General features: G+C 42.4%; 1 protein-coding gene across 3 annotated transcripts in view; it reads right to left on the reverse strand.

Annotated features, from left to right (window-relative positions):
- meak7 (MTOR associated protein, eak-7 homolog) overlaps positions 1–10,352 on the reverse strand; it is a 46,869-nt gene extending 36,517 nt beyond the window's left edge. The window contains exons 1-3 of one of the 3 annotated variants that reach the window (XM_060922908.1): positions 2,658–2,769; positions 2,409–2,547; positions 667–894 (exon numbers count right to left, since the gene is read on the reverse strand). In XM_060922908.1, coding sequence (XP_060778891.1) covers positions 667–894; positions 2,409–2,543 — 363 coding nt within the window. In that variant the 5' untranslated portion in view covers positions 2,544–2,547; positions 2,658–2,769. Of the gene's footprint in view, positions 1–666; positions 895–2,384; positions 2,548–2,657; positions 2,770–10,307 lie in introns of those variants that run through there. The other 2 variants (XM_060922907.1, XM_060922906.1) reach the window with 2 other exon arrangements.
- Between the last annotated feature and the right edge of the window lie 3,294 nt (positions 10,353–13,646).

The following is a 13,646-nucleotide window of genomic DNA, read 5'->3' on the forward strand; positions in this document are numbered from 1 at the left end:
ACTGCTTCAGAGGGGTTAAATGCAGAGAGGAAATTTCACAAGTGTGTGATGAATAAAATTGTGCTTTCTTTCTTTCAATTAATTATTTGTTTTCAGAAATAAAAACTTTTTTTTATTATTATTGAATATCTTAGAGTTGAAAAGCACTAATCTGTTTTCATATCATACAATAGCATCATCTGTTTGGGATGACGACAAAAAAAAAAAGAAGCACATTGCTTTCCCCAGTGCCTCCACTAATTCTCAAGGAATCACAAAGAAAATGTGCCTGTAATGAAAGAAAAGAAAAGAAAGCACAACTTTATTCATTACACACTTGTGAAATTTCCTCTCTGCATTTAACCCATCTAAAGCAGTGAACACACATGAGCAATGAGCGCACACACATACCCAGAGCAGTGGGCAGCCATGCTAACAACACCTGGGGAGCAGTTGGGAGTTAGGTCAAGAGCACCTCAGCCTAAGGCCGTCCCATATTAGCCTAACCTGCATGTCTTTGGACTGTGGGGGAAACCCACACAGACACGGGGAGAACATGCAAACTCCACACAGAAAGGCCCTCGCCGGCCGCTGGGTTCGAACCCAGAACCTCCTTGCTGTGACGTGACCGTGCTAACCACTACAAGCGAGAGCCATACAGGGGAAGGAGCTCCAGCTCATACTCACATCTCTTATCTGATCAGTCATGACTGTTGATTTGTTCCCATATGCCATCGCCATGACAATCGGTGCTCTCTCTTCTGCTGTGCCCCGAAGAGTATCTGCCAGGAAGATGACCAGCTGCTCTCGACTTACCCCACCACCAGGTGGCACCATCACACCTGGGTCGACATTGCAGATTCCCTCAAAGACTCTCATAATCATTGAATCTGAAGCCATTTTACCCATAGTTATCTTTGAAAATAAAAGAAAAAAAAATTATGTACAAAATGTAGAGTACAGTAGCTAATAAATTCTTAATTCCTAAGCGCTACTAAATGACATGTCACACCGATTAATTAAGGGTTGTTTTACAATCAGGGTACAAAGTTTGTATCGCAGGGGTCCAAAATTCAAATTGATTCAAACTGGTTCTTGTACCAGTTTTTAAGTGAAGGACAAGTTAAAGAACAGATTTCAGGTAATTTTTTGACATGTGTGTATGGTAGTTTTGTGTAATCTGCTGTAAGATAAAGAAGATTAAGTGTAGCTTTAAGCAGAGCTGGGAGAAACTAATGAAGTGATTCTCGGAGAGGACTTTTTTTTTTGACAATTCAGAATCCACTACTTCCATAGTGCTTTTAAATATAAGGCTGTAAGCTTTGTGTTAGTTGTCTCTAATATTTATGTCCCAATATCTTGACCACATTTTAGGATGAAAATAATCATTTTAGATATGTTATTTTATAGTGAAGCCCCGTGATGACCTGGCGACTTGTCCAGGGTGTACCCCACCTTTCGCCCATAGTCAGCTGGGATAGGCTCCAGCTTGCCTGCGACCCTGTAGAACAGGATAAAGCGGCTAGAGATGATGAGATGAGATTTTATATTGAAAAATTAGCTGTCTCGGAGAGGACATTTTTTTGACACAATTACATACTAATTTGATCAAAAGAGTCTGAAAACTTACTGGCATTCAACATTAAAACTTAACTATGTTTCTAATGATATGGAACCAAATATTTGTTTTATGGTATAAAGAATGATTTAAGTGCATCCCTTTTGGAGCTACCTGTGGTCAAAAAAGCACTTTTTCTAAACAACACGAGTAATTTTGCTAAATATGACATATATTGCGGGCGGCATGGTGGTGTAGTGGTTAGCGCTGTCGCCTCACAGCAAGAAGGTCCGGGTTCGAGCCCCGTGGCCGGCGAGGGCCTTTCTGTGTGGAGTTTGCATGTTCTCCCCGTGTCCGCGTGGGTTTCCTCCGGGTGCTCCGGTTTCCCCCACAGTCCAAAGACATGCAGGTTAGGTTAACTGGTGACTCTAAATTGACCGTAGGTGTGAATGTGAGTGTGAATGGTTGTCTGTGTCTATGTGTCAGCCCTGTGATGACCTGGCGACTTGTCCAGGGTGTACCCCGCCTTTCGCCCGTAGTCAGCTGGGACAGGCTCCAGCTTGCCTGCGACCCTGTAGAACAGGATAAAGCGGCTAGAGATAATGAGATGAGATGAGAGATGACATATATTGCAATACATTCACCAAAAATAACGTTACCACCAAATTTTTTTTTTTGCATGGTAAATAGAGCTATCACAGGGCCAGAATAAACAAACAACCAAGTTTATTTAGTCAAGCCTTTCGATATTGAAGATAATGAGTGTTAAATGTGATTTTGAGCTTGCGTACCCTGATTGTAAAACAACCCTTAATGCTCATCACCCATGCAGAGGGTTTATTCCAACCTTCAGCGTGTCTACGTGTAAAACCTTTGCTTTCCCAGGAGGCACAGACGAGCTGCTGCTGCTCTGAAGTCTGTCAAAAACCCCTTCAATAACGAGCCGCTCATCAGGACGAAAACGGACCAGCCGTTTCTGCACTACAGCACTTTCTGTGTTCCCCATCGACCTGAAAGCCAAAGCAAAAGAAGATGCACAGCTATTATAGGCTTTACAGCACATAACATGACACTGATTCACCATGGAGCCTGTTAAATCGCTCGAAAAAGGGGCTTATACCTGTAATTTCTCGAAAAACAATGCTAACTACGTATCACTGAATCGTACTTTTGAAAGAAAAACCGCAACTTCGGATCACATTTCAGCTCCAGATGTAAACAAACCCATTCACTTCCTGAATCGCGTGACGCGCCTTCCAGGGGGACCAATAAAACTGCTACATCTATAAGCCCATCTCTGATTGGATAGTCAGTGTCCAATCATTTACCGGCTTTCTGTGTTTGCTTTAAACCGATTGGTCAATTCAGTTTTCTGTTCCCGGAAGTGATACGTTCAGTGTTTTTAAACGTGCAGGTCCATAAATGTAGGCTATGGAGGGCTTGCATGTGACGTCACAGCCGATCCAGATTGTGACAGACGCCATCTTGTCGGTCAAACGCCATATTCCGCCTTCTACTTCTACTTTTACTTCTGGAAAACCCTACTATATACAATTCTACTACAACGGCTGCGGCTACAAGCTCTCCCTACCTGTGCACGTTTTTTATGTTTTTTGTGTGTATTTTTGCGTGTTGTTCGTCTGTACCGGACTTCAATATCCACTACAACCGTATGGACTTACTGGACATTGGTTTCCAGCAGAAAATGACGGTTTGTAGCGATTTCCATCGCATGCGCAACATTCCGGACGAGAAAAAAAAAAAACATTCCGGACGAGATAGCGAGACCAGCGGGGTCTCCGTGGATTGTTATCGGAAGCAAAGCGAAGGAGGCGGTGCCGGGAGCGGAAGCAAAAGCGAGGCTGCAGAGCAGGCCTGTTGACTAAGCTCAGAAAACAGCTACTCAAATCTCCACTGCCAAGCCTCTATCTCTCCAACGCCAGATCCATGTAAACAAGAGGATGATTTGGAATTACAGCTGGAATTACCTTATTCTATTCTATAATCGGCTGGTCAGTGCTATACTCAATACTTAAGTGACTTACCCATCCAGTGAGGATTCTTGTTTACAAGATGCCACATCTGAGTCGCTGACAAATCCTGAATTTCTGTAGAAATAACTGTCCAGAGATTTATAGGCACGCAGTGCTTCACCACTGAACAGTGAGGGAAAGTTAATGAGGTAATCATACACGTCCGGGTATTCCGCTGGCAGTTCAAAATCCGGTCGTGAAAAATCCATCCGGAAAGCCATAAGGGTCACTAATCTGTAGATCGTTTATTTTAGACATATATCTAGTTATCTGTTCATTAGAAAAATGAGCCGTGTAGTCCGTCGGTTGAAATTGATCCATTCTGTACACGAGTGCAGCAGTATTCAGCGGTCTTTTTGACCGACAAGATGGCGGTTGTGTACTTTCCGGTCACGTGACTGCAAGATCTCTATTAATGCATATCACAAGCCAAATAAATGATAATGAATCTCTTTTTTTTATTATAGTATCCATTCTGATTTTTAGAGTAAATAAATTAAATGTCCCACTTTAGTAGTTATTGTAAATGTTTCTACACAATTTAATTCAATAAGTGTAATACATTCAAGTGAAGCCCAATGAATAACGAAATGCAGTAGACTATAATGGAATAATGTATAGGCTTTATAATATATGCATTCTATAATATGTCTACGAAATAATAAATTGTCAAACACCACAGTAAATGAATTATCAAAAAGACATTTAAAGATAAACTATAACACATATAAGCTTCTTTATCTCAATATTTATGAGGATGAGCATAAAGTTATCTTCAAAATTAAATATATAACATTATATTTGCATATTTTATATATTTATATTTAATTATAAAATGACTTGAATATAAAATTAACAAATCATACAGTCATACTTTTAACATCGGTCCATGGACAAGAGATGCAAAATAGACATTTTGGCTAATTCTGGAACATTTATATTTTATGTTTATTAATGTGCACTGCGGTGGTGTAGTGGTTAGCGCTGTCGCCTCACAGCAAGAAGGTCCTGGGTTCGAGCCCCGGGGCCGGCGAGGGCCTTTCTGTGCGGAGTTTGCATGTTCTCCCCGTGTCCGCGTGGGTTTCCTCCGGGTGCTCCGGTTTCCCCCACAGTCCAAAGACATGCAGGTTAGGTTAACTGGTGACTCTAAATTGAGCGTAGGTGTGAATGTGAGTGTGAATGGTTGTCTGTGTCTATGTGTCAGCCCTGTGATGACCTGGCGACTTGTCCAGGGTGTACCCCGCCTTTCGCCCGTAGTCAGCTGGGATAGGCTCCAGCTTGCCTGCGACCCTGTAGAAGGATAAAGCGGCTAGAGATAATGAGATGAGATGAGATAATGTGCACTGTCCATGTCAAATAAATCTTAAATACCGAAATGAACAGTCTTGCATGTGTGGCCTGCCCGAGTGTAATTCCTAAGTTTCACCGAAAGAGGGCGGTCTTGTGCAAGCGGGCCACAGAGCACTCTGTCCGAGTTCACAGTGCTTTTCCTCAAACCAGCAGGCGATGAAAAAGCGCCTTTTAAGGGCATAAGATATGGCTGAGAGCTGGGCGTGAATAATGATGGGCTGAGCTTAGCACTGTGACAGCCTACAGGCAGGAGATGTGGGTCATAAGATCTTAACAGGTTTCAGCACAAACTTTAATGAGAGGATGGTTAATTCAATTTGAATAAAACCCAAAGTGACATTAATTACTGATGACCAGTGGTGATACCACACACTAATAATCTCTGAAGCACTTTTGAAGACTTCAGTTGGACATCTTTTCAGCATGACTTGATTACTGATCAGTGGTGGCTCAATGGTTAAGTTTCTGGGTGACTGATCAGATGGTCAGGGGTTCAGGCACCGCCAAGCTGCCACTGCTGGGCCCTCGAGCAAGGCCTTTCCCCTCCAGGACCACCATATCATAGCTGACCCAAGCTGCCTAACAAGCTGGAATATGTGAAAAAATAATTTCGCTGGGGCGGCACGGTGGTGTAGTGGTTAGCGCTGTTGCCTCACAGCAAGAAGGTCCGGGTTCGAGCCCCGTGGCCGGCGAGGGCCTTTCTGTGTGGAGTTTGCATGTTCTCCCCATGTCCGCGTGGGTTTCCTCCGGGTGCTCCGGTTTCCCCCACAGTCCAAAGACATGCAGGTTAGATTAACTGGCAACTCTAAATTGACCGTAAGTGTGAATGGTTGTCTGTGTCTATGTGTCAGCCCTGTGATGACCTGGCGACTTGTCCAGGGTGTACCCCGCCTTTCACCCGTAGTCAGCTGGGATAGGCTCCAGCTTGCCTGCAACCCTGTAGAACAGGATAAAGCAGCTAGAGATAATGAGATGAGAGAATTTCGCTGTGCTGTAATGTACAGTGGTGCTTGAAAGTTTGTGAACCCTTTAGAATTTTCTATATTTCTGCATAAATATGACCTAAAACATCATCAGATTTTTACACAAGTCCTAAAAGTAGATAAAGAGAACCCAGTTAAACAAATGAGACAAAAATATTATACTTGGTCATTTATTTATTGAGGAAAATGATCCAATATTACATATCTGTGAGTGGCAAAAGTATGTGAACCTCTAGGATTAGCAGTTAATTTGAAGGTGAAATTAGAGTCAGGTGTTTTCAATCAATGGGATGACAATCAGGTGTGAGTGGGCACAATGTTTTATTTAAAGAACAGGGATCTATCACAGTCTGATCGTCACAACACGTTTGTGGAAGTGTATCATGGCACGAACAAAGGAGATTTCTGAGGACCTCAGAAAAAGCGTTGTTGATGCTTATCAGGCTGGAAAAGGTTACAAAACCATCTCTAAAGGGTTTGGACTCCACCAATCTACAGTCAGACAGATTGTGTACAAATGGAGGAAATTCAAGACCATTGTTTCCCTCCCCAGGAGTGGTCGACCAACAAAGATCACTCCAAGAGCAAGGTGTGTAATAGTCGGCGAGGTCACAAAGGACCCCAGGGTAACTTCTAAGCAACTGAAGGCCTCTCTCACATTGGCTAATGTTAATGTTCATGAGTCCACCATCAGGAGAACACTGAACAACAATGGTGTGCATGGCAGGGTTACAAGGAGAAAGCCACTGCTCTCCAAAAAGAACATTGCTGCTCATCTGCAGTTTGCTAAAGATCACGTGGACAAGCCAGAAGGCTATTGGAAAAATGTTTTGTGGACGGATGAGACCAAAATAGAACATTTTGGTTTAAATGAGAAGCATTATGTTTGGAGAAAGGAAAACACTGCATTCCAGCATAAGAACCTTATCCCATCTGTGAAACATGGTGGTGGTAGTATCATGGTTTGGGCCTGTTTTGCTGCATCTGGGCCAGGACGGCTTGCCATCATTGATGGAACAATGAATTCTGAATTATACCAGCCAATTCTAAAGGAAAATGTCAGGACATCTGTCCATGAACTGAATCTCAAGAGAAGGTGGGTCATGCAGCAAGACAACGACCCTAAGCACACAAGTCGTTCTACCAAAGAATGGTTAAAGAAGAATAAAGTTAATGTTTTGGAATGGCCAAGTCAAAGTCCTGACCTGAATCCAATCGAAATGTTGTGGAAGGACCTGAAGCGAGCAGTTCATGTGAGGAAACCCACCAACATCCCAGAGTTGAAGCTGTTCTGTGCAGAGGAATGGGCTAAAATTCCTCCAAGCCAGTGTGCAGGACTGATCAACAGTCACCGGAAACGTTTAGTTGCAGTTATTGCTGCACCAGATACTGAAAGCAAAGGTTCGCATACTTTTGCCACTCACAGATATGTAATATTGGATCATTTTCCCCAATAAATAAATGACCAAGTATAATATTTTTGTCTCATTTGTTTAACTGGGTTCTCTTTATCTACTTTTAGGACGTGTGTGAAAATCTGATGATGTTTGAGGTCATATTCATGCAGAAATATAGAAAATTCTAAAGGATTCACAAACTTTCAAGCACCACTGTACTGTATACACTGTCAGAAACAGGGGTAGAGTAGGAGTCCATTTCTGTCCCCCATGGTACAATCTACATTTATGTACCCCCTACGGCTTATTATTGGACCTTAAGGTAACTATGTGTACCTTTTTAGGGCCAAAAAGGGACACATATGTTCCCAAGTAGTATATAAAGGGTATAGATACTGTAAGTACCTTAGAGGGTACTGCTCCAATGACAAGTCACTGTACCACTAACAAATGAAGATTTCTTTTTCTGCTTCTTTTTGTGCTGAGCTGTTTGGATTCCCTGTTGGCCTGTAATGTAACTGCAGGCTGGCTGAAGAGGGTTGGCCAGGCCTCAGTAGGTCTCCACCTGCCACAAAGTAGCTGATATAGCACTATTTACAATATATACTGCTCCATTCTTTACAGATATGTCAAAAGTATCTGGTGGTCCATATTTCTAGGAAAGAACCATACTTGTAATCACAATTAGTGTATACCACTGTGCTGTTGAATTCTTGTGAGAAGATTCTCATCTCATCTCATTATCTCTAGCCGCTTTATCCTACAGGGTCGCAGGCAAGCTGGAGCCTATCCCAGCTGACTACGGGCGAAAGGCGGGGTACACCCTGGACAAGTCGCCAGGTCATCACAGGGCTGACACATAGACACAGACAACCATTCACACTCACATTCACACCTACGGTCAATTTAGAGTCACCAGTTAACCTAACCTGCATGTCTTTGGACTGTGGGGGAAACCGGAGCACCCGGAGGAAACCCACGCGGACACGGGGAGAACATGCAAACTCCGCACAGAAAGGCCCTCACCGGCCCCGGAGCTCGAACCCAGGACCTTCTTGCTGTGAGGCGACAGCGCTAACCACTACACCACCGTGCCGCCCGTGAGAAGATTTTATTTAACATTTATGGAAGAAGTCTCCACTTTGTCAGCACTTTGTAACAGTAAGAGTGAAAGCTGTTCTACAATGGGAAGGGTCTTCAGAACAAAGGAGATTGCACTTTGTGGTTTGTCAGTAACATGACAATTGCATTATTAACTTAAAAAGAGAAGTTGGTGACGGAGCGGCTGCTATAACATAAGTGATAACAGGAACCAACTTGTTTTGTGGAAGTTCAACATTAAATGTAATTCTAAATGAGTAAACAGTATGACATGCAGGGCGGCACGGTGGTGTAATGGTTAGCGCTGTCACCTCACAGCAAGAAGGTCCGGGTTCGAGCCCCGTGGCCGGCGAGGGCCTTTCTGTGCGGAGTTTGCATGTTCTCCCCGTGTCCGCGTGGGTTTCCTCCGGGTGCTCCGGTTTCCCCCACAGTCCAAAGACATGCAGGTTAGGTTAACTGGTGACTCTAAATTGACCGTAGGTGTGAATGTGAGTGTGAATGGTTGTCTGTGTCTATGTGTCAGCCCTGTGATGACCTGGCGACTTGTCCAGGGTGTACCCCGCCTTTCGCCCGTAGTCAGCTGGGATAGGCTCCAGCTTGCCTGCGACCCTTTAGAACAGGATAAAGCGGCTAGAGATAATGAGATAAGATGGGTGAGTATGACATGCCATTCATTAATAAATAGAAGTCATTATCGCTGCTGAGGTCTAAGAAGAATAAAACATTTCAGCATGGGATGGGATGGGATAGGAAAATAATCAGGATAATAAATGCACCTTTGTATATTAGTGCTGTCATTGAGAGGGTGGGTTTGTTTGCTTTTTTCAGTGAGAAACATTAAACAAAGTCGCATCCCATGTGTCATCTCATCTCATTATCTCTAGCCGCTTTATCCTGTTCTACAGGGTCGCAGGCAAGCTGGAGCCTATCCCAGCTGACTACGGGTGAAAGGCGGGGTACACCCTGGACAAGTCGCCAGGTCATCACAGGGCTGACACATAGACACAGACAACCATTCACACCTACAGTCAATTTAGAGTCACCAGTTAACCTAACCTGCATGTCTTTGGACTGTGGGGGAAACCGGAGCACCCGGAGGAAACCCACGCGGACACGGGGAGAACATGCAAACTCCACACAGAAAGGCCCTCGCCGGCCACGGGGCTCGAACCCAGGACCTTCTTGCTGTGAGGCGACAGCGCTAACCACTACACCACCGTGCCACCCACCCATGTGTCATTAAAGTGTTAAAGTTTCTTTACACCTAACTGTAGATACTGTACATAAAAGCCCCAGCAGATATATAGAGCAGCGGTAAGTGCAGTGTTGCATGCAAATTATACCCACCACAAAGAAGTGCCAGTCTTTCTGTTTCATTTTGGGTGAATTGCTCTAGTTTGCATCCTACCTACAATCTATAAGAATGCATGAACTCGAGCACCTCGTCATGAAACAGGTATACCACACCAAGCAGAGTTCTTTGTGAAAGGGAAATAAGATATGCAAGTCTTAGCCATGCCAATCTGAGCCTTATGCAGTAGTTACAGTGCAGTGAAAAAGAAAACACTGTGTTAAGCAGAACACTAAAAGATTTAACTCGATATAAGTGACTTGTAGTAATATATTAACTCTGCTACTGATTCCAAAGCTCAGCCCACAACATATTATAAAACTTGGATCAAACATTATATTATAGGTATCCATGTACACCCATGATAATATCCGACTTTGAATCCCTTTCACATTTTCTTTAGTTTTTACGTTTCACAACATACTTCTTAATCTATTCCTACTTCCTTAATTTTTCTTTCAATACATCCTGAAATTCTAGTCCACTAAGATGACTACATTAAGTTGTTAACAATGCATTAACCTTTAACATATTGATGCGAAAGTCATGCATTACCCTGTGAAAGTCGGTTACTGATAGGCAGTAAAATGTCTTGACTGAGTGGTTAGGTTTTTCTACACTGACCCTTCATATCTGTTTTCAGGCATGTGTCATGCAAGCACAGGCAGAACAACATGTAGCAACATTTCAGCTGTGCACAGGCACACAAGATCATAAAACACTCTTTATGGAATAGATATCTCTGGCAGTAGCCTGACAATCACTACCCACACCAGCCCCAAGGTGCAAGTTGAGACATGAGAGTGGTGTCTTTTTCTTCACTTCTTCTTTTCCTCTTGCTCCGTTTGCCACCTTCACTGCCGTATATGGTAAAAGGTCTTTCTCATAGCAAGCGTACAGGAAATGACACAGAACCTACATGCACATATTCATTCATGTGGAACTTGCAGGATACAAAACACACCAAACTAATTACATATGCAGATTCATGCACCGGCACTGGCACGCACAAACCACATATATAGCCACAGCTGTCTCTGTCTTCAGTCTGTTGTTTCATCAGCAGATATAACAATATGGACAAGTCATAAAACTCAGCAGATGCCACTATTTATTGTAGCCAGGCCAGTACATCTTTAAACATGGAACTGTTTAAAGCTGATAACATTCTCTACTTTTAACTTTCCCAAACACTCTTAACACACATCCTCTGTCTGTATGAATTACAGCATATACCCAATTGTATGTGTCATATATATATACAACCCCGATTCCAAAAAAGTTGGGACAAAATACAAATTGTAAATAAAAACAGAATGCAATAATTTACTAATCTCAAAAACTGATATTGTATTTGCAATAGAACATAGACAACATATCAAATGTCGAAAGTGAGACATTTTGAAATTTCATGCCAAATATTGGCTCATTTGAAATTTCATGACAGCAACACATCTCAAAAAAGTTGGGACAGGGGCAATAAGAGGCTGGAAAAGTTAAAGGTACAAAAAAGGAACAGCTGGAGGACCAAATTGCAACTCATTAGGTCAATTGGCAATAGGCCATTAACATGACTGGGTATAAAAAGAGCATCTTGGAGTGGCAGCGGCTCTCAGAAGTAAAGATGGGAAGAGGATCACCAATCCCCCTAATTCTGCGCTGACAAATAGTGGAGCAATATCAGAAAGGAGTTCGACAGTGTAAAATTGCAAAGAGTTTGAACATATCATCATCTACAGTGCATAATATCATCAAAAGATTCAGAGAATCTGGAAGAATCTCTGTGCGTAAGGGTCAAGGCCGGAAAACCATACTGGGTGCCCGTGATCTTCGGGCCCTTAGACGGCACTGCGTCACATACAGGCATGCTTCTGTATTGGAAATCACAAAATGGCCTCAGGAATATTTCCAGAGAACATTATCTGTGAACACAATTCACTGTGCCATCTGCCGTTGCCAGCTAAAACTTTATAGTTCAAAGAAGAAGCCGTATCTAAACATGATCCAGAAGCGCAGACGTCTTCTCTGGGCCAAGGCTCATTTCAAATGGACTGTGGCAAAGTGGGGAAACTGTTCTGTGGTCAGACGAATCAAAATTTGAAGTTCTTTATGGAAATCAGGGACGCCGTGTCATTCGGACTAAAGAGGAGAAGGACGACCCAAGTTGTTATCAGCGCTCAGTTCAGAAGCCTGCATCTCTGATGGTATGGGGTTGCTTTAGTGCGTGTGGCATGGGCAGCTTACACATCTGGAAAGACACCATCAATGCTGAACGGTATATCCAGGTTCTAGAGCAACATATGCTCCCATCCAGACGACGTCTCTTTCAGGGAAGACCTTGCATTTTCCAATATGACAATGCCAAACCACATACTGCATCAATTACAGCATCATGGCTGCGTAGAAGAAGGGTCCGGGTACTGAACTGGCCAGCCTGCAGTCCAGATCTTTCACCCATAGAAAACATTTGCCGCATCATAAAACGGAAGATACGACAAAAAAGACCTAAGACAGTTGAGCAACTAGAATCCTACATTAGACAAGAATGGGTTAACATTCCTATCCCTAAACTTGAGCAACTTGTCTCCTCAGTCCCCAGACGTTTACAGACTGTTGTAAAGAGAAAAGGGGATGTCTCACAGTGGTAAACATGGCCTTGTCCCAACTTTTTTGAGATGTGTTGTTGTCATGAAATTTAAAATCACCTGATTTTTCTCTTTAAATGATACATTTTCTCAGTTTAAACATTTGATATGTCATCTATGTTCTATTCTGAATAAAATATGGAATTTTGAAACTTCCACATCATTGCATTCCGATTTTCTTGGATGTTTATATAAGCCATATGACATACACTCTCTGACTCTCAGAGTAGAATGTGTAGCATGACTAAAGCATGACTAAGGTATCAAAGTCTGCATATCGTTGCTAAATTTTAAAGGCTATAACATAGTTCAATCATTAGCCTTGCAAACCTTTCTGAGGTAATATGATCTGCTTGCATCTTAGTAAATATACAGGATACTCAAAGCCAGTTTATTATTTAATTCTGGAAATTACATTGTTTGAGGTTATATGTTGCCCAAGATTGAATGTCCATGGCTGTATGAGTCATGTTCACTCCAACGCCCAAAGAGTGGCTTGATCACTCTTGAATACTGAACCACAACAATACTATAGCAGTTGAAACAAATAAATAGTCAAGTCACGGCTGCTTGCATTACCATTAGCGTATTTAGATGAACCGTGACCGAACTGCTTTATGTAGTATCTCTCACACAATCATCCCTGTTCTTTGTAAACACAGGACTCATGTTTTGTGTGCATGTGCTTACATGTATGCTGGTAAGAGCCCTTGGTGTTCCGTGTCACAATACTGTGACTCGCTAGTCAAGCCGTAAAAAACTGAAAGATAGAATTTTAAGACACACGTATAAATAAAATAAACATTGTTTCAGAGGCTGATGCTAAAATACTTATATTACACAATGTCCATTAAATTGATCGGGCCCTTTAAAAAAGACCCTTTTAAAATGATATTTTTGACCTTTCACGTGGAAGCATGTCTCGTGTCTTATTAGCACGATAAAATTGAAGGTAGAATCAATAAATGAATAGCTATTTTACAAAGCTCATTGATCCATACATACAAGAGTTATGGCTTAATTAAATGAGCAACGAGACAGCCGGGTAAATGTGGGTGTAGTGACATTTAAAGGGGAACTACAGTGAATCATATATACTTCTCTATAGGTCAAAGTAGATTTATACCAGGTCAATGGTTAGTTTATCCTTCATGAGGTTTTTCTGATTCCTGACCACCTGAGCCCAATCACCGAACACAAAAAACAAGCTTCAAGGCCATGTTTGAGCTCCCGTTATTACGTGAGCTAT

This window comes from Neoarius graeffei, chromosome 6, assembly GCF_027579695.1.
Source record: "Neoarius graeffei isolate fNeoGra1 chromosome 6, fNeoGra1.pri, whole genome shotgun sequence".
Lineage (NCBI taxonomy): Eukaryota > Metazoa > Chordata > Actinopteri > Siluriformes > Ariidae > Neoarius > Neoarius graeffei.